The following is a 21,253-nucleotide window of genomic DNA, read 5'->3' as shown; positions in this document are numbered from 1 at the left end:
TGTCCCAGGATTACGTTCCTGAAAGGCCATGTAGAACCACTGAGACTTCAGGCAAAACCAGCGAACACACTTGGTCCAGTCTGAGTCTCCGGGGGTCACGCATGTATCAGGTAATGAGCCAGGACAGGCGCTAATTCCGTTCAGTCATGCAGAATACAGCGGTCCCTCTCTATATCGCGGTTCACTTATCGCGGCCTCGCTGTGGTGCGCGATTTTTAGAAATATTATATTTAATTACTTATTGCAGATTTTTCACTATATCACGGGATTTTGCGGTTCCGTATACATACGTTGTTAAAGTTACGTAGGTTTAAGAGTGTGGAATATGTTTAAGAACGTAAGTAGTGTTTATAAAAGCGTGGAAAAGGTTAATAAGGGACTGGGAACGGTTTACAAGTGTGTGGGAAGGGTTTATAAAGCCTTCAAATATATATAAACAGTAAAGTAAATGTCAGGTTCCTACTTCGCGGATTTTCACCTGTCGCGGAGGGGGGGCTCTAGAACGTAGCACCCGCGATAAGTGAGGGATCACTGTAGCACTATCAAGTGTCACTGCCCGAGGGCTGGCTCAGCTCACACGTGCGTGTCCAGGACAGAGGGGCGATTCCTCATTCAGCAGGTGCAGGAGAGGCTGGGGGCCGGCCCGAGCGGGCCACGGGGAGCCTCTGTGGAATTTAGAACCCGTCCCCCCGCCCCCGACTTCCCCGGCCCTGAATGAGGAGCAGTGACAGAGAGACGGACGGGGTCACGGCTGGGCGGCTGTGGCCCTGCGCCGTCCTGGCGGGCCCGGGAGAAGCAGAAAAGGGTCACAGTCACATGAGAAGCAGGTGGGAGGGTGACGGGTGACGCGAGCGGTGGAAATCACTGCATGAATGAGGGGCGGGGCCGGGGTGAGGGGCGGGGCCCACGTGAGGCGAGGGGAGCCCCGCAGCCTCATGCCCCGCCAGCCCCGGGCAGGTGCAGCCTGGCCAGCACCAGGGACGCAGCAACCTGGGGGCCTGTGGCTCCGGGGAGACCCCGTGAAGGCCGGCTGTGCACACCTCAGCAGTGGGGCAGGGAGGACGACGTCTGTCTGTCCTCTTGACTGAGACAGAAAGCCAAAAGGCCCCAGGCCTGGCTGGTTGGTGGTCTGCAGGCGTGGTCGGTGACACTAGGCTGGGAGGCTCTGGCTCCCTGGGGAGCCGCCTGGCAGGGCCTGGCAGCCACGGGCACGCGTGGGGTGGGTCCCCGCGGCTCCGGGTGGGCGGGGCGTTGGGGAGGTGCTTACAGGGCTTCCCGAGTGGTCTGAGGCGTCTCCTGCACCGCTTGCAAAAGGAAGTTCCCGTCTGGGGCTGCCCAGGTGCCGCTCAGCCTCTTTGACCTGGGACAGCTGCTCATCTAGAGCCTCCTTTTGGAGCTGCAGCCTCTGAGCATGCCCGGCTTGAACCCCTAACTCTCTCTCCAGCACGAAGACTGCTCTGTCCTTAAACTTTATCTCCTCCATCTACAAGGAGAACAGAACACAGTCACACGCGCAGGCAGGGGATAGGGAGGTTACCATAGCGACAGGCAGAATGCACAAGCATCAGGAGGGCCCCCCCGTCCCACGCCAGCCCTCCCCACGCGCCCTTCACGGCAGCGAACCTGTGCTCGGCCTCCTAACCGCTGTGAGAAGCCACCTGCCTCCATGCCCCTCTCTGGGCAGCCTCGGGAGCGCCCCGGCCAGAGGTGGGCTCCCAGAGGGCCCGGCAGAACAAACCCCACCACCGCCCACGCTTCAGATGGACAGAGGGGTGCCCGCAAGCATCATTACATAAGGCGCTAGAGTCGCAGGAAGACTCGGTTTAAAATGTATTTTTGAACCACAGAGCAGGATAGGCCGTCTTGGTGCTTGGTGGCAGCTGAGGGTTACAATTGGCTAATAAATCAGCCATCTGCTGAAGTCAGCTTGGGCACAAAGATGCAACGTCTAATTAGCCCGGATCACAGAATTTATGGGCGAGCGGCGAACTGAGGAGAATAAAAGAAATCCTTAATTGCTAAATTCCCACTTGCCGGAACCCACAGAACTGCAGCGGCAACACAGCCAATGAGTGGAGACAGAGGCCGGGAGAAGGAAATCAGATCAGCAGGCGGCTACGCCCTGTGGCCTGGCGTTTCCACTCTGACACCCACGCTTTGGAAAGTCACTCTCCTTTCTTCAGGAAACAAGAAGAACAAGAAGTCAGGCTCAGCACACACAGCCCGCTGCAATCAGCTACTGAAGAGGAGGGTGAGACCAGCAGCCGGCCTCCCCGAGGGTCACCGCCACGTGTCGCCTGCCGGGGCTCCGTGATCCCCCCACAAAGGAAAGGACAGGGTTTGATCTTTTAATGATGGGGAGCTCACTTTAAGCTCAGTGCCCGTGTCTCCCAGGGGGTTGTCCTGAAGCCCCGAATCACCCACAGGCAGCTTCTCCACTGAGGGCCCTCAGCCAGTGGCCGGGCCCCACGCCCGCCCCCGTTACATTCACCTGTCACTTGCCCACGTTCTGAAACGTGCGTCGTTAGGCAATGTCGTCGCTGTGTGGACATCTCAGGGGCACTTACACACACCCAGGCTGCCGCCCCCCCGGGCTGCAGGGTACATAGAGCCCGTTGCTCCTGGCTGCAGACCCGCAGAGCATGCTTCGGTACTGAATCCCACAGGCCCGTGGGACACAGTGGCAGTCCTTGTGCACCCAAGCACAGCTGAGCACAGAGGAGGTGCAGTAAAACCAGGGGACGAAAGAGAAAAACGGTGCACCTGTCAGGGCCCTTAGCGGCACGGAGCCTGCAGGACCGGGCGTTGCTCTGGGTGAGTCGGGGGCTGGGGGGCAGTGAGGGGCGTGAAGCCAGGACGTGATGGGACGGGACGGGAGGCTGTATGACTCAGTACACCTCAATCTATGAACGTATTTTTCCACGCCGTTGTCCGGGGACAGCCAGCCGACCTGGAGTCTGCACGATCCTTCCCCACGTGGGAAGGCCACCCTCCCCTCCACACCCCCACTCTTATTAGGGATTTCTGGACCCAAGGGTACGTAGGACGATGACCATGTCCAGCTTGAAGCAGCTAGAGGAGCACAAGACCTTCGCCCATTGTCCTTTATAGGATTATAAAGGGTCTTAATATCTGAGAGGGAGGGATTATTTTTTATTATAAAAATAATGAATTAATCATTTATTTATTTAAAAAAAGAAGAAGAATATATGAAAGGGTGAAGCGGGAGAACTTGTATGTACAACCCATGGGCATGGATTTAGGGGGGGATTGCTGGGGGGGGGCTGGGTGGAGGGCCTCCTCAGGCAGCAGGCCACGGGCCAGATCACAGAGGCAGTGCTCGGAGGGAGAGAGACCGGCACTGGGTGAAGGTCACCGATACGAGGAGGCTGTCCAGGAGCATTTTAACAATAATCAGACCTTCAAAGGTATGTTATTCTCCAAAGAGTACTTCTGCTGACCAGCAACTCAGGGGGGCCTCTTGGAGGAGGAGCAGGCTCCTCTGTGACTTTGTTCCTGCAGGACACTGGCCGTGTGTGCCTGGTAACCTGCTGGAAGGCCCTGGGCTCTCATGGTGCCCGCCCCATCACAAAGGGTTTCAGTCTGCAGCTGGTGACATTGCCCCCAAGCGAGACTGTTGTCCTGCGTTCGACGTGGCCTCCTTGTGGACGAAAGTATTGCCTCCAGCATCCAGAGGTCTCATCCGCACTGAGTGTTTGCTCTGCAGAGGCCCTGCATCCCTCCCCAGGCAGCCGAGCGTGCGTCTACAGTCTCCAGCGGCTTCCCAGCAGCACTTGCAGCCCCGCCACTCCCGTTCCAGCGGCGGAATGAACAACGGCTCTGGGGCTGTTTCGACCCCCAGAAGGAGCAGTAAGTTCAACCCTGCAGTTGTGTCTGGCCTTTTATTTCAACGTTGCAGGTGAGCACTTTGCTTTGGTCGCAGTGATCACGGTGCTGAGCAGGACACACTTCGGAGCCTGGTCTTCAGTCCCGGTCATAGACGTTTCTCTAGCACTGATAGGGGCCTGCCTTGAATTTCTGTTTGTCTGGCTGCTTCAGTGCTGCTTCCTCACTTTGTTCTTGTTCTTCATGATTGTAGCCTTCTTACAGAAACAGGGGAGTCCAAAAACAAACCCCAGAGCTTGCCGCTGGGAGATAGGGGAAAGGAAGCAGCTTTCAGGATGCCTTTGCATGCCTGGGGCTAGTGGCTGGAAACTTTGTTGCACAAAGATCCACTTTGAAACTTCCAAGACCCAGGAAGATGGGAGGGGTCTTGGACCAGGGGATGGTAGGAAAGAGCCTACAGAGCCTGCATAGGGTTCTGTGAATGGTCAGAACTGGTGGCTACACCCACTGCGTCAGAGGACTCGGTCAGGGATTTAAAAGCAGCTGCAGACATTTTAGCAGGGGTCTCCAGGCTGCTTTAAGGGGGTCCTCCAGGCTGCTTGAAGAAGAAACTTTCGCCAGGCTGCTTTGAGAAGGAGAGGAGATCCACGCGGATTGCAGGAGGAAGGCAGTTTACAAGGAGGCTGAGAATCCACGCAGTTCTGCATTAAGAGCTGGGGGCACCACAGCACAGAAAGACCTCCCCGATCAGAACTGAGTGATTGGCAGCTGCTGGTAAAGCTGAACTGTGCCTGGGAAGTAGGGAAACAGTGCTAGGCTGGTTTGGTAGGGGGAGGCAGAACTACGTGTTTGTGGGTGTTTTAAAGAACATAAGACCTAGCAGCAGAAATCCGCAAATAATCTAAATCTATATATCTGTTAAATAAACAATTCTTTTTCTTTTCACTAAACTCTGGTGTTGAGAGTTATAATTCTGGCGGCGGGCAATCGGGCCCCTAACTAAACAGCCCATGGGTTCTGTTTCTATCGGAGCAGCCCGGGGGTTCCGTTACAGCCTGACTCCCGACAAGAGCCATCTCTGCGCCCTGGCTGGGGTCCCGTCCCCTTTCTCTAAAGTAACTACAGCAGTCCCTCCCTAGATCGCGGTTCACTTACCACAGCCTCACTGTACTATGGGATTTTTAAAAAGTAATTATTTATCTCGGGTTTTTTGCTATATTGTGGGATTCTGCAGGACTGTACACGTATGTTGTTAAAGTTACGTAGGTTTAAAAGTGTAGAATACATGTAAGGTTCCCACTTTGGGGGGGGTCTGGAACGTAATACCGGCGGTAAGTGAGGGCACACTGTAAATTGCTTTTTAAGAAAAGCGCCATCCCTGAGGCTCCACCTTCATGTCCTTGATCACTGTGACTTCCTGTCCAGAACCCCTACTCCCGCCCCTCACCCCCGCCTCACTGTCAAGAACCCACTCCACCCTTCTCTCCCAGGAACACACGTGTATGGACTGGGAGGGAGGCCCTTGGGACGACAGGTCCCCGGGGGCGGTGTGTGGCGGGTGCAGGGCCAGAGGCCTCCTGACAAGGGAGCACGTGCGTCCCCACACCTTACCGCACCCCCAGCACAGCGCCCTCAGCTCGGGCACAGAACCAGAGCCCCTGGTCACAGAGCACAGGGACATGGCAGGTCCTCTGCCCCCCGGTGCTGAGCCCCACCCCCCCGCCCCTCACAGCGCAACATGGGTGCCGTCACCACCCAGAGCTGTGGCAGCTCCCACCTGGGGACCCGAGCCGGAACCTGCTCACAGGCGCTCCCAGAGGCGGGGCTTCGCCTCGGCTCTGCCCAACCTCGCGCAGCGCGGGTGCACACGCCCCTGCTCCAGTAGCTGACAAGGAAGGGGCTGGTGGCGGCTCACGTGGGCGGCTGCCATTTGCCATCAGTGAGCTTCAGAAAAAATGGAAGAACAGCCCAGGAGCCACAGGCCCACCTCCCCACCCGTGATGACGTTTCTGCAGACAAACTGCTGCCCAGACCCGGCCAGGTGCCACCAGAGTGAGGACGCGCAGGCTCTGCCCGCCATTCACCTGGAGCAAGTCCCTGAACAGACAGCAGCGGGCCGGCCACGCCCCCACCTGCCCCGCAGCCGCTGGCCGGCTCAGTCACTGCTGTTGGCTGGGATCCCACTTCCACCAGCTGTCGTCTAGGCAACAGGGTGAGGAGGGGTAATGCCATACATCACAGGTTTTTATGAGAAAGCGGAAATTGCTTTGGCCTGCACTGCCTTGATGTGATAGAACTTAAAGACAGTCTGAGCTCAGTTGTAGCAAATGCGCTACGTGTGCAGTAACTGTGCCGGGGACATCGCTCTCAGGCTCGGTAACAACACAGCCTGGGGGTCCCGCCCTACTCCGGGGCCCAAAGAGACCCCCCTCTGTGTCTACCACAGCCCTGTCCAGGGAGGGGCACCCAGCTGAGCTCACAGAGGACATCAGAGCCAGGCATGTGGCAGGGCCAACCCGCCCCTTCCCTTCCTCTTGGAGTGGAAACCTGGCCAGATGAGGGTGTGAAGCACAGCACAGGGGACAGAGTCAGCAACGTTGTAATAACCACGCACAGTGCCAGGTGGGTGCGGAATTATGGGGGGACCCCTTTGGTAAGTACAGGACCATCTGACCACTATGATGGACACCGGAACTGGATAAAATGACATTGAAGGTCAACTGCAATTGAAAAAAAATAAACTTGGCCAAAAACAGCCCCAGGGACCCGGCTTTTCCAGGGCTCATTCCGAGGAAGGTGGGGAAAGAGCATCGGAATGACAAATCGAGGGACTCCCCACAGGGACAGTGGGTTCCATTCTCGAGGGGAAAGCGTGGAGGCTGAAATGGGGGGGAAAAGAAGTGGAAGATTTCTGTCTCCCTTTCTAGGAGTGCTTGAGGGCTGCCTGACCTCTGGGTGTGTGCACTTCCACCTGTGACCTTCAGCTTTGACCTAGACTCTGCAGAGACAGCCGTTCACCTGGAGGAAGCTGCTGGAACCCGGACACCCCTGTCCGCAGACAGACAAACAGCTCCTCTTCAGACTCTGCAAACCACCTGGGCAGCGCAAACCTCTTCAGATCAACCCTCACTGAACCGGCTGCCAACTGGGCCTGTTGCTTCTTTACCTCACGAGTGTAATACAGTCTCTGACTTGTGTCCATTGTATATTTGTGTGAGATTCATGATCACGTCCTCTGTTAAAATGTATTCCCTAACAGTTCAGTTGAAATTCCAATAAAGATTCCAACATATTCCTATGTAGAAGTGATTCTGAGGTCATCTAGAAGCCTAAGGGGCCAAGAAAAGTCCCGTTCCTCTTGAAGGGCGACGTGGGAGGACACACCTCCAGAAGTCGAGCCTTTTTACAAAGTGAGGATAGCTCATCTAAATGGACTCGAAGAGGGACCCCGATGAACGGACTAGAAAGCCCACGCGTATGGGACTCCTTGCACATGCAGAGGTGGCCTGTGGGCTGGGGGGGACGTGTCCTTTTAGCAAGGCTGCCAGGAGAATTGTGTATCATATGGAAAATATGACTGGAGCTGCACCTTATAATACACGCCCCCCCCCCCAGGTGTGGCTAACACCTACGCAGGAAAGACAAAGCTAAAAAGTTTTAAAGAAATCATGCTTTGTGGCTCCAGGGTAACAGAACTCCCTAAACAAGACACAGTAGGCACCAACCTTACAGAAAAAGATCAACAAATCAGACCCCTGGGAATGTATGCTTTCAGATCACAAAACACCACCACTAAGAACACAGACAGGTAACCCGAAGGAGGAGGAGCTTGCACGTCCATAGACATTTTAGAACCAGCCTCTCCACGCCTGCAAGAAGCCTGCCAGGATTGCAACAGACTTTGTTGGACCCTTGTATCAACCTGGGGACAGTGCCATCTGACAAGGCTGGGCGCCCTTCCAACTGAGGGTGCGGGGTGTCTGCTCACGTATCTAGCTCACCTTTAGTTTCTCTCAGTCACGTCTTGTAGTTTTTGGAGTTCCGGTTTCACACAGCTTTTGTTAAACTTATCCCTAAATATTTTATTCTCTTTATGCCATTATGAGTGGATTGTTTTATTTGTTGCTACCGCATAAAAAGACAGCTGATTTTTGCATATTGATCTTATGTTCCAAAACCCGGCTGAGCTCATTCAATAGTTCTTTTGGGGGAAATTCCTTAGGGTTTTCTGCAGGCAAAGTCACGCCCCCCACAAAAGAAGATAGTTTGCATTCTTCCTTTCCAACTTGGTGTCTTTAATTTCTTTCTTTTGCCTTAGTGCCCTGACTCAAATTTCTCAGTGGGAAAAGACACAAAAAGGTAGAAGGGGACAAGTCCCCAACAAAAAGGCAGAATTTCTTCTAGCTCACCAGAAGTGCCAGCCCACTGACCCCACTCACACCAGGCCCTCCCTGGACAGGATGGGGCACCGGCCACTGAAGGAAACCCTCCGGACACGGCGCAGCAGCCAGGATGAAAAACGCAGAGAACTCTGAGGCCCACAGTCGTGGCAGGAACAGCAGAGAACTTTTTAAAGAGCCAATTGTAATTATTATCCTCAGAGAAATGAGATGATATCACGTCTATGAGTTAAGAGAGGAATGACCAAAACAATGATTTCAGAAAACAAATATTTTTGAGAATGAACTGGATGATGGCAGAAACGAAAAATTAAAAAGAAAGATTAGAAGACAAAGTTGAGCACATTTCCTAGAAAGTGGAACAAAGAGCCAAGTTTGGAGAGAAAATAAGAAAATCTGAGTTCCAGTCTCACACCTGACTAGCAGGATCCGGAAGGAAGAGGTGAAACAAAATGGCTAAAGAAACAATAGGGGAGACTTTTCCAGAGCCGAGGGGAGTGAGTTTCGATTGGAAAGGGCTCCTGACCACCCTGCAAACCGGATGAACAAATACCTGGTGATGGGGAATTGTCCTAAAATTTCAGTGCTGCTCCCGGGAGGGGAAGGGGACAGAGCCGCTCGAAGGAAGGGGCAGGAGCCAGAATGTTACCCAGCTCCTTACGGGACACACAGGAAGTTAGAAGACACGCAGAAATACCTTCCAGTTCCGGTGGAGACTTTTCCAACCGGTCATTTCATACCCAGCTCAACTAGATTAGAGTAAGAACGTCCTCTCTGCTTCCAGAAAGATGTTGAAGAATGTGTTCCACCAGAATCAGAAATATACGTTAAGAAACAGAAAGATGAGGGGGGACCTAGTGCCTGGGAAGGGACGGGTCACCAGGCTGATGAAGGGAAATCGGGGTGACGTAGGTTCGGGGAGAAAGCCAGGTGGAGACAGGAGAGAGTGCTCCAGGAAGGAGGCCCCCAGACAAGGTGCACAGACAGAGTCCGTAAAGCTTTGGGCCAGGGAGAGATTCACCTTCCTGCTGGGAATGCGAGGGTGAATTGGTGATAGGCGCCTGGCAAATTCAGCAAATGAAAAACTGATCCCGGGGGAAAGAAAAGTGTGTACAAGAGGTCATACAACCTTGGGACACTCGGGCCTTGGGTGAATGACGTTTCCCTAGCAACGAGAAGGCACACAGGGAATACTTGTTTAACCCAAGATGCGCTCCAAGCACCCCGTAAGCCCCGCCCCAGCCTCCCTCTGGGGCTGTGCGGGCCCCGCCTCTGGGTGGGTGTGGCCAACAGGAGCACGAGCGCCAGGGTGGGGGCCCTGGCTGGGCCGCTCTGTTGGTTAGAGCGTCCTCCGGACGCACCAAGGTTGCAGGTTCAATCCCCGGGCTGGGCACATGCAAGAATCAACCAATGAATGCACGACTAAGTGCAACAATAAATCGATGTCTCTCTCTCTCTCTCAAATCAGTAAATTAAAACAAAAATTAATTGTATGGGATTCAAAATAAATATGACTGTTTAGAAAAAAAGAGAACCAAGGTCGGAGGAGCAAGCACTGGCATCTGCCCGGCGGCCCAGCCCCACGCGCCCGCCCCGCGCGCCCACGTACCAGCCTGCGGATCTCGCGCTCGCACTCCTTCTTGATGCGGGAGATCTCCTCCTGGTGCAGGTGGTACACGCTGCGGATCTCGGCGGCCTTGATCTTGTCGGCCTGCATGACCATGGTCAGCGCCTCCTCCACCTGCCGCTTGGCGCCCTTGAGCTCCGAGATCTCCTGCTGCATCTTCACCTTCTCCACCTCGAACCCCTTCCGGGCCTCCTCCTTGGCCTCGGTCAGCAGCGAGGCCTTGGCCTTGTCGGGGCCGCCCTCGCGCAGGCCATGCAGCAGCGCCTGTAGCCGCTGGTTCTCGCTGTCCTTGACCTTGAGCACGCGCAGCAGCTCGGCCTCGTGCTGCCGCAGCAGCGCCTCGCGCACGGCCTGCAGCTCCTTCAGCTTCTCCTCGTGCAGCTTGCTCTTGAGCTCCGTGAGCAGCACCGCGCTCCTGTGCTGCTCGTGCTCGCGCGCCTGCCGCAGCTCCTGCAGCTTCTCCCGCTCGGCGCGGCTCACCTGCCGACAGGGACAGGAGCGCGCGGTGGGGCCGGCCCCGCCCCGCCCGCAGCCGGCCACCCACTTCACCCGGTTTTGTCCGCGAGCTGGGGTGAGGCCCCCCTCCCAGAACATCTCCTTGAGCCCCGGCTGCTGCGGCTCAGTGGCTTAAGCACCGGCCTGCGAACCAAAGGGTCGCCGGTTCGATTCCCAGGCAGGGCACACGCCTGGGTCGTGGGCCAGGTCCCCAGCTGGGGGTGTGCGAGAGGCAGCCACACATGGATGTTTCTCTCCTTCTCTTTCTCCCTCCCATCCCCTCTCTCCAAAAATAAATAAATAAAATCGCTTTAAAAAATGTGATTGAAACGGGTCGAGCCTCGTGGGTGGAGTGTGTCTCCATGCCCACGGGTGTCGCAGGAGAACTGATGGTCAGTTCTAGACACCCCAGTCCACGGAATCTGCTCTGCTGCTCCGAGGGGCAGGCCGGCCAAGAAGGTGAAGCCAGCGCTGCCTCTCTAAGGAGCCTGTGTGGAGGGCGGGCTGGACACCGGGCCACAGCCTTGGGGAGCCGCGGACTCCTGCCTTTGCCCAGATAACGGTGCTGCGCTTACCTGCCGTGACATCCTTGGCAGTGGGGACAGCACACCTAGCATCTGCGCCATCTGTCTGGATGGCGCCTGATATCTAGACTTCTGGAAACACTCAGTTTTTTTCCTGAATGTTTTATTTTCATCTAGAAGCTGTGACCTTGGCTAAATGACCCCCACCCCCGCCATCGGGCACAAAGTCAGTGCTCAGAGTCCATACGGAATGAAGGATGGATGGGACCCGGGTCTGCCTGGGTCAGCGGGGGGCCGGCAACAGAGGAAGCCAGCCGCCTCTCTCCAGGCACGTGGAGGGCGCCCCCTGCTTCCTGCTGGGACCCTGAAAGGCAGTCATCCAGCAGATACGTGACACTTAATTGTCCAGACGGATGCCCCTCCCTGCCCAGCCCTCCAGCCACTGTCGCAAACGACAGTCCCTTTGGTGGCTCCGGAGCCCAGCTCGCCTCCCTCCTGAGGGATGACATCTCATTGACCTTCATGGAAACCCCTTGGGTGGGAGTCAGCAGGGAAGAAAGGACGTGCCGTGCACTGGGTGGTGGGTGTCACAGCACAGGGGGTGGGGGGAGGGCGTGCCAGAGGAAAACTCAGCAGAAGAGTTCAAGGTGAGAGGGGCTGAACCCCGACCCCGGTGGAGGCTGCTGGGAGCGATGACATGGCCACGCTGCCTCACAGCCACCCTGCAGTCCAGTTCCCCGCAAAGGTCTCTGCCCGACGCAATAGCAGACATGAAGGACAGGCCCACTGAAAATGATGCCTCCCTTCCTGCCAGAAAGTGTTTTAGGCCTCGTGGCCCACAGGGTCCCTGCTCAGCTCCGCCAAAGACCTACGAACAGGCCTGGCTGTGCCTGACGGCTCTACCTGCGGACATTGAACTCCGGACACCACATAAGATGCATGTGTCGCAAAATACCCTGTGTCGGTGACCTAACCAGGAAGTCAGTAACTCGGAGAAGCAACTGGCCTGGGATAAACTGGTTCCCACCTTCATACGGCCAGGCCCCCGGGACGGACGTGGGGAGACTCAGCCACTGCCGTGCAGCCTGGGGCTTTCTGAACCTTGCCCCAGCACCCCCCCCCCCCAGGCCTCTCCTCCTTGCAGCCTCCCCCCCACCATGGGCCCACAGGCATGTCCCAGGATCTTCCCAATTTGGGGGAGAGGAAGGCAGTGTGGGCCCACCGGACGGTGCTGAGGGCCGTGAACCCCTGACCCGTCCCCGTCCCCCCGGGGCCATCGGGTCCCCATCAGCATGAGCCCAGCCTTCCCTAGAGGCTGCGAGGCCCCCAGGGCTGGGTTTACAGGTCTGATCACAGAGCTGCTCCCGCCCCCAACCCCCCTCAGCCCCCCTCAGCCAGCCGAGGGCCATGCTGAGCCTGGCCTCCTGGGGATCTAGGCCAGTCTGCACACCCCAGGGGGAAGGGGCATCACTCCAGGGCTGTCCACAGGGGCCGGGTCCTGTGTCCCCATGCTCACCTGTGGGTGGGGGCCCTTGGAGTGCCCACCTGCTGCCCCCTCCCCAGAGTGTCTGTCCTTCCCAGCTACGTGAAGAGGCCCTGGGGACCCAGGACCACTGGGTGGGCACTTCCGGGGCTGACCTGGGGGCCTGGGAAGGAGGGGGTGACGGGGGCAGGGAGGGGTGTGGGGAGCCCACCTTGCTCTTCTCCTGCTGCAGCTCAATCTGGATGTCAGTGAGCTTGGCCCGCAGCTCCTCGTTGGCGGCTTGCAGTGCGGCAAAGGCCTCGGCCTTGTCCCCCTTGGCCCGACTGCCCGCGCCCTTCCTGGACATGGTGAGGGTGGCCCGAGGGGCACTGGGCCGGGCCGCCTGTCTGGGCTGGGCTGTCCACGCCAAGCTGGGGCAGGTATCACCTCCCCGCTGCTCTGCTACATCTTCTCACTCACCTGGAGGGAGAGCACACCTGGGTGAGCAGCCGGCCTCAGGCCTGAGTTCAGGGGCCAGTGGGGGCGGCTGGGGGCCAGGCCAGCCGCTCACCTTCCCTGAGGACACTGTCCAGACCCCACGCCTGTTTCAGAGGTCAAAGGTCAGCAGCCCTCTATCCACGCCCCTGGACAGGGATCTGCATGCAAGAGCCTTTGCTCTCTGCCCCTTTGGAACGAGTGGCTGGGACCCAAATTTAAGTGCAGATTCATCTGTGGGACTGTGGCTGCCTGGTGGCAATGGCGGACACTCAAGGAAGACCTCTGGGCACTGGCCTTTTACTCATGGGCCCGGGGAGCGGGCTAATGGCTGGTCAGAGCGGGCAGGAGAGGTGTGCGTCCTGTAAGAACTGTGCTTGTTTATAAAGTGTGACGGGGGCTGGAGGGTGTTGTCTGAAATGGGACAAGGGGTCTCCAGCTGCAGCCCAGAGGGGTCTGGCCGGGTCAGAGCCAGCAGAGAGAGGACCACCGAGCCCCAACCAGAGAGCTCACGCCTAAAACAGCTCTTTAGGGAGCCAGGGGAGTTGCTCAGGGTAGCATCTGCGGACACGCAACTGCGGACACACGTTCCCCTGCGGGGGTTTGAAGGGTCGGTGCGCGCACGCCTGCTGGTTGGCATGGGATGGCATGGCCCGCCGTGGGCTCTGAGCGCTCCCCCCAGAACCAGCCTGTGTTCAGACACCAGGCGTTAGCACTCTGCCCGGAAGGACCAGCTGCTTCCCTGGGTGGCCGGCCTCTCAGGGAACGATGCTTTCGCAGGTGTAAAGTGACCGCTCCAGGACTTGTATCCAGAGGATACAGATATGTCTTAAAACTCTCAAAATTCATTCAGAAAAAGACAAATAACATAATTTTTTAAAGTAAGCAAAGGATTTGAAGGACCTGTCCCCAAAGCAAGTGTACAGATAGCAAACACTTTGTGAGTTTCTTAAGAAGTTAAACACCCGCCATACGATCCAGGCCAGGCACTGGCCCAAGGGAAGGGCAGTGTGTGTTGGGTGTGGACTTGTGCCTCAGTGCTCAGAGCAGTTTTATTTGTAACAGCAAAATGCGGGAAGCACCCCCGACTCCATCAGCCAGCGCACGGATAATCCAACCAGGACACACAAAAACAAACGCAGGGAGGCCGCCAAATTGAGGAGACAAAGAAACATGGCCCCAATGAAAGAACAGAACAAAACTCCATAAAAATAACTAAATGAAACGGAGATAAGCATCTACCAGATGCAGAGTTCAAAACACTGGTTAATCAGGATGCTCAAAGAAATCATCGGGTACTCCAACAGCATAAAAAAGACCCAGGCAGAAATGAAAGATGCGCTAAGTGAAATAAAGAAAAATTTACAGGGAACCAAGAGTGGAGTGGATGAAGCCAAGATTCAAACCAATGATTTGGAACACAAGAGAGAAAAAAGGCATTCAATCAGAACAGCAGGAAGAAAAAATAATTTAAAGATGAGAATAGAATAAGGAGCCTCTGGGACATGTACCAACATCTGAATCAGAGGGATGCCAGAAGGAGAAGAGGAAGAGCAAGAAATTGATAACTTAATTGAAAAAATAATGAAAGAAAACTTCCCTAATTTGGTGAAGAAAATAGACATACAAGTCCAGGAAGCACAGAGAGTCCCAAAGAAGCTAGACCCAAAGAGGACCACACCAAGACACATCATAATTAAAATGCCAAAGGTTAAAGAAAGAGAGAATCTTAAAAGCAGCAAGAGAAAAGCAGAGAGTTGCCTACAAAGGGGTTCCTATAAGACTCTCAGCTGATTTCTCAAAAGAAACTTTGGAGGCAAGAAGGGACTGGCAAGAAGTATTCAATGTGACGAAAAACAAGGACCTGCAACCAAGATTGCTCTATCCAGCAAAGCTATCATTTAGATGGAAGGGCAGATGAAGTGCTTCTCAGACAAGGTAAAGCTAAAGGAGTTCATCATCACCAAGCCATTATTATATGAAATGTCAAAGGGACTTACTTAAGAAAAAGAGGATCAAACTATGAACACCAAAATGACAACAAACTCACAGCTATCAACAACTGAATCTAAAAAATGAAAACAAAACCCAACTAAGCAAACCAGAATAGGAACAGAATCATAGGTATGGGGATCATTTGCAGGGTTAGCAGCTGGGAGGGGTGGGGGAGAAATGGGGAAATGGTGCAGGGACTGAGAAGCATAATCAGTTGGTACAAAACAGACAGGGGGAAGTTAAGAATAATATAGGAAAGGGTGAAGCCAAAGAACTTATATGCACGACCCGTGGACATGAACTAAAGGAGGTGGGATTGCTGGAGGGAACTGGGGTACCAGGCAGAGGGAGGCAAAGGGGGAAAAATTGGGACTACTGTAACAACATAATCAATAAAATATATTTAAAAAATCAAAAATAATTTTTAAAAGGAAAATGAGTATCTTATATGAGGGGAAAGACAGAAAACGAACTGTTATAGATACGATCATAACAATGTAAAAAAAAAAAAAGAAGAAATGAAAGATATTCTAAGTTTTTAAGTTTATCTTGTGGGTATTGAAAGAGTGTGATTATATTTATCTCTTATTCCTTTTCTAGATTTTTTTAAAGTCTTCATCATGAAAATGTATTTGCTCTATGAAAAAAATATGTCTCAGAGAAAACTCATGATGACCTTTTAGAGCCTGAGACCCCGAGTGCCTCCTGGTGCCCAGAAAGCCCCACGGGCACTGGGAGCCTGCAGATGGGGGGAGTCTGGGCCCCCGGGGTGTTGGCAGGCGTGGGGAGTCTGGTGCCTGTGTCCCAAGCCACGGCCTGGCCGTGAGAGAAGACACCGTCGCCTCTTCCTTCTCTGGTTCCCTCCAGCCGACGCCACTACGGCCTGGCCGGGCGCCATGCCACCCACCACACGGGGCACGTCTGCCAGGGGTGTGGGCGTCTTCTAAGCCGTGAAGAGGACGCTCTTCTTAAATTAAACTAACATCCGAAAAATGGGAACAGGCAGGTGGGGAGGCCGGTTTGAGAAGCTGGGTTTCCCTGTCCTTTGGACTTACAGAAAAATAATGATGGGTGGATGATGGACGGACGAACGGACAGACAGATGCAAAGATGGATGACGGCCAGGTGGCTGACAGGACTCATGGCAGGAAGGAAGGGGGAGGAGGAGGGTGGGGGAGGGGGGACTGAAAGGCCTCGTGACCAGCGGCGAGTGAGAGGCCGGTGGGCCTCCGCCTCCACCGCCCCACGCGCCCTCTCAGCCCCTCGTTACATGCCAGGCAGCAGCGGGACCCTTTACTGATCACCACGCGACCCACGGCACCCTTCCCTCAACACCCTTCTCTGAACTGGGGAAACTGAGGCACAATGTCCCCACAGCCGCCTCTTTCCACCAGAAGTGGTGGAAGTCAGTGACTATGCTGCCGCGTCCCTAAGACACTGTAGCTCCTCAGGTAATGAGTGACATCTGTGGACAGTGACTCCTGATTAAGCGTCAAAGAGAAGACAGCACCCAGCGCAGGCCGGGAGGCGAGGAGGGATGGAGCCACATGCAGGCCTGGAACTGAATGGGAAGCGAGGCCCAGCAGGCCCCCCACCAACTGACAACCCCCCCTCCACCGGAGCTGGGAGCCACTGGGGCCTCCCGCTGCACCCTGGGGCCTGGCACCCACCCCATCCCCATGGCAGCCGGGAGGAGCTCCATCACATCACAGAAAGACCGAGTTGGAGATGAGGATGGCCCCCCTCAAAGGCGGGCCCAGGTGCCAGCGGAGGCACCAGCACCCTCCTGGGAGGCGTCTGCACACACACACACACACACACACACACACACACACACACCCTTACCTCCCGGCTAAGGATGCATTCTAAATATAGACTCGAATTCGGCTGGAACCAACCTGCGAGGCTGCCCTCCGCCCACCCGGAAGCAGCCAGGCCTCTGCGCAATCACAAAGGACTCACTGGCGGCCCCCAGCCCTGGCAGGCTCCGCTCCTGGCCGGTGTGCACGGTGACCGTGACCCGGTGAACCACGGCTGCTCCCCGCCCCGTGCAGCTGTGCGGTCGGCCCGGGCTCTGTGACTCAGCAGAGTGAGCCTGCACTTCTCAGACGGAACTCACCACGCGGTGGCTGCGTCCAGGGGAGGGCTGGCCACGGCTCCCAGCAGATGCCGGGGCAGGATCGCCGGCTCCCCCCGTGCAGGAAAATGCCCCACCCGGGCCGGCTCCTGTCCCCTGGGGGCTGCACAGTCGGCTGTTCAGTGGGGAATGAAGCATCCACTCTGCTCCGCCTCGGGTACCAGCAGGAGGGCCCTGCGTGGGTCCTGAAAGCTGCCCTCGGTGCGCCCACGAGGAGGAAGCCTGGCTCGGGCAGGGCCGGCCCCACGCCCCGGTGAAAGGACAGGGGAGGACCGCACAGTGCTGGGCACCCTGCCCGGTGCTTGCCCGGTGTCTGGCCTCTCCAGACCCCTCGGGGGGGTCCTCCTCCTCAGAGAAGCCCCCTGGGTCTATGCAGCTATAAGGTCAGTGGTGCAAATGAACTTCTGCTCCATTTTAAAGGCTGAGGCGACGGAGGAGACGGGCGCCCACAAAGCTCCAACATGAGAACAAGAAGGGGCACACGCCTGAGACAGGACACCGAGCCCCACGTGCGGCATCCGAGGCGGGCGCTCGCCCACGGATACCCAGCCGAACCCCACGAAAGCCCCAAGAGGCACAGGCCACCTTGTCAGCACCTGCGGAGTGCTGGTCCTGGAGGGTCTCCCGCTGGGGGCACGTGCGTCCAGCGGGTCTGGTTTTGTCAGGGAAACGCGACGGGAGGGCTGCGTGTGAGTCACGGCCACCGGGGGTCTTCCCACGTGGAACGCCCGCGTGCGCCCTCCGTGACGAGGAGCCGGCGCTCTGCTGGCCCGCTGATGCCGGCCTGGCCATCCTGCTCCCGTTGCCGGGGGACATGGGGCCGTCTGCCCCCTGTGCTGGGCTCTCGTTAATCCCGCGCCGGCGCCACGCTCTCTGCTGAGCTGCGTCCCGTCTCTGCGGCTTGAGGGTTCCTCTCCTCCTTGTCCCTCACATGCGCCTTTCTTGGCCGTTTGCTCCTCCCTGTCAGCTCACCGCCTGCCCTGAGGCCCTGGGTGGGCTCTGACCCGGACGGGCACAGGCTGAGCGGGAGGGACCACCACCTCTTTGGTGCTGGGCCTTTTGCACAGGAGCAGGGACTAGCTCACCCCCCGGTCACAACTCCTGTGTCTTTCAACAAAGTGGCGCCATTTTCTCCAGAGAGTTTTGGGCACCTATGGCTGCGTTTACCCTGGTGCCCCACAGGTGGCTGCGGTGGTGCATGGTGTGCGTGCGTGCATGTGTGTGCGTGCATGTGTGCGTGTGTGTGTGCATGCATGCGTGCGTGTGTGTGTGTGTGTGTGTGTGTGTATGTAGCTGCTGCCTTTTCCTCTCCATACCTGGGACAGCTGGTGTCTCAGAAAACTGTTGACCTGTGCCCCCCGCCCGGTGCCGGCAACGCGCCGGATGGAGCAGCCCGAGTCGACCTCGGCAGAAGGGCTCTCTCCTCTCCAGCCTTTACCTTCCTACCCTGGGCCACCTTCCCAAGCAGGGCGGGGCTGTGGTGCCCCATTAAGCGTAAATAACGATCATTAGCACCCTCCTCTTCTTTAGCTTTTCGCGAGCCCTCCATCAGGAGCATGTCTGACCAGCTGAAGCATTGATCTGCATTCCAGATCTGCCAAGTGCACATTTTTTTAAAGCTTGTGCACAGGTGTTGCCATTTATCAAACGCCCTTCCTGGGAAGGAGAGAATAACTATTGTTCTCTCCTGGTCCCTGTAGAGCAGCCTGCACCTGCCCCACCCCCACTGCCACCCCACCCCACCTGTGGGCCTGCTCACCCTTCCTCCGGCTGAGGGTTCTGGAGGGGCCGACGAGGTGCCCGGTGGCCCTTGGTTGTGGGTGCTTTGAGCCTTTTACGGTTCCAGCACTAGGCCAGGTCTAGTCCAGGCTTCCTTGCCCTTCAGCAGGTTTTGGCACGAAAATGCAGAAATTCTAGACCCGAGGCAAAGCCCCCCGCTCTTTCCAGGGGCTGCCGCGGCGGCCTCGGGCTCACCTGGCCAGGAAGAGGCCCCGATCGCTGCCCTCTCACCGAGATGTCCCTGGAGCTCCCTGCGGCGTGTGCCCAGCGCGCGGTGCGAACACGGCGCCATTGTGCCCAGCGCGGGTGAACCACAGCTAAGAATCCGCAGCATTCATGCTGGGCAGAGTCGGGGGGCGGGGGCGGTTGTCCCAGGCTAGGACGGAGATAACATCCCTTTCATGGGCGTTAAAAACATAGGACACAGCGGCCCTTGTTCCAGCGCAGGGGCCCCACACGCCTGCCGTGCGAGGGAGAGACAAGTGCTCATGAGGGGACAGAGGGCCTGACAGGACACAGGCAGGGTCCCCAGGGCGAGGAGTCGCCACGGCTGTGCCTGTGCACCTCTGTGCGCGGCGCCCGGTCTCCCTCCGCCCGCACACCCAGCGAGGCGGCTCCGCTCAGCAGAGACGTGAGCGCACTGTCAGACACTCCGAGGATGGGGCGGGGGCCCCCCACAGCCCCCCATTCACCTTGAGGGCCCCAGGAAAGGCCGACTGAGCCATTGACCAGGGTCCCGGACATGCGGCCGAGCCTGGAGTCCTCGGCGCGCCGCTGCTGAGATGCACCGCGCCCCCTTCACCCCCGTAGACAGAGGGCAGAGCTATTTGCTTTGCAGAATCAGAGGCCCGGCCCCCCGTGACCAAGCGACGCTGACCCTCGGCTCTCTGTCCCAGTGCGGGCGCGGTCTTTAGACCCTCACGCTGCCCCCTCGCCTGAAGCCAACACACGGCGGGGGCCCGTGGCAAATGCTCCGAACACCCAGCCGCACGCACCTGGGCCGGGGCGGCGACGGGCCGACACTCAGGCGCGGCAGACGGTGCTGCAGTGTCCGCCTCTCGCTGCGGAGGACACACGCAGGGCTGTGTCCCAAGTTCCAGAAAATCCGCTGCCGAAGAGGGGCGGCCGTGTGCCTTTATGTGACATCGAGGGACCCCGAGTGGACCTTCTGAGACCGAAACTTAGAACACACAGGTCGGAGTCACACACAGCAGGTCCCTGCACAGCGCAGATGCCAGACTGGCCCATTGCCTGCCCCTGCCCCCACGTCCCTCAGCAAGGCTTCCCGCCCCCGGAGGAAGCCTTCCGCAGCCCCCAGACCGTGCCCACCTGTCCCGGGACGCTCCCGTGCCCTCGGGGTTGGCCACCCAGCACAGCCCCTGACCACACACAGGCTGTGGAGCCCACCTGCCTGGTGAGGCCACAAGCTCCCGGGACAAGGCCAGACACACACGGCGTGACTCAGGCACCGAGGGGTTTCCCCAAGTCAGATTTCTCAGCCACCACAAAGCCCTGGAGAGTCTGCTGGCCCCGGGCAGCCAGCCATTCAAAACATCTGCTCTCAAGTTGGCGTTGGGGGCGGTGGCTCTGGCTCTGACACGGCTGCCCTCAACCTCAGCCCAGACCTCCGAGGGCCACACCACAGTGACAGGCCACGAGGACAGTGGTCAGCAGACTCTCCTCCGGGCCCGTCTCTGCTTTTAAAGAACTGTCCCGCTGTCCTCGCAAGCTTTGCATGCTACCTCTGCATCATCAGGGGGACGGAGCGCGGCTGCCATGACCCAGTCGGTGTCTCTGTACATGCGTGCGGGCAGTGGAGCCCCGGAGGGGTGTTGGGAATCCATGTGGCCCTGTGGATGGCACCAGCCATGGGAACTACCTGTCCCCAGATCCCCACCACGGGCCAGTGACCCTGGGGTCAGCCCCTTTCAGACTGTGAGGTCTACTCTCTGGGGACTCTCCCGGGGGAGGCCAGGGTGGCGGGCACTGCGTTGCCCAGGACAGGGGAGGAGGAAGTGGCCACGGCCGTGGTTACCAAGTCAGATGTGGGCCACGCGAGCCGCAGGGACGTCAGGAAGGACTGCGCGGTCACCTCCAGGGTGCAGGCCCTGCCTCCCCGCCCGGCCAGCATGCAGTCAGCAGCCCCATTTCCCCGGAGAAACCTGAGCCCAAGTGGAGAGGAGCAGCCCAGACCCCCCGCCCAGCAGGAGGCAACCACATTGAACTCCGACTTCCCGACTCTCCAACCGGACTTTGGGGAGACAGGCAGGCACTCGCTGGCCGAGGACCTACAGGCAAGGGCATGTCCGGTCCCCGGGGCTCCAGAGCTGATGGCACTGAACTGCATGCACTGGGGACAGGGAAGGGCACAGAGTGACGGCAGTTGCACCAGCGGAAATCTGAGCAAGACTTGAGGGGAGAGAGGGTGGGAGGACCAGGACCCCCGAGGGGAGAAGGCCCGTGACAGGGCCCTTCCTGGCAAGGACCCCCATG

General features: G+C 57.5%; 1 protein-coding gene across 1 annotated transcript in view; it reads right to left on the bottom strand.

The window, feature by feature from the left end:
• Window positions 1–21,253, bottom strand: part of JAKMIP3 (Janus kinase and microtubule interacting protein 3) — a 51,282-nt gene that overhangs the window by 25,840 nt on the left and 4,189 nt on the right. Inside the window, exons 2-4 of the mRNA XM_090278804.1 lie at window positions 12,587–12,834; window positions 9,856–10,353; window positions 1,268–1,483 (exon numbers count right to left, since the gene is read on the bottom strand). Of these exons, the coding sequence (XP_090134930.1) occupies window positions 1,268–1,483; window positions 9,856–10,353; window positions 12,587–12,721 (849 nt within the window). The 5' untranslated portion in view covers window positions 12,722–12,834. The remainder of the gene's footprint in view (window positions 1–1,267; window positions 1,484–9,855; window positions 10,354–12,586; window positions 12,835–21,253) is intronic.

The sequence above is a fragment of the Furipterus horrens genome, unplaced genomic scaffold (genome assembly GCF_987537825.1).
Source record: "Furipterus horrens unplaced genomic scaffold, mFurHor1.1.pri manual_scaffold_5, whole genome shotgun sequence".
NCBI classification, from domain to species: Eukaryota; Metazoa; Chordata; class Mammalia; order Chiroptera; family Furipteridae; genus Furipterus; species Furipterus horrens.
The sequence above is the reverse complement of the archived record's forward strand: the minus strand, read 5'-3'. Positions and strand labels throughout refer to the sequence as shown.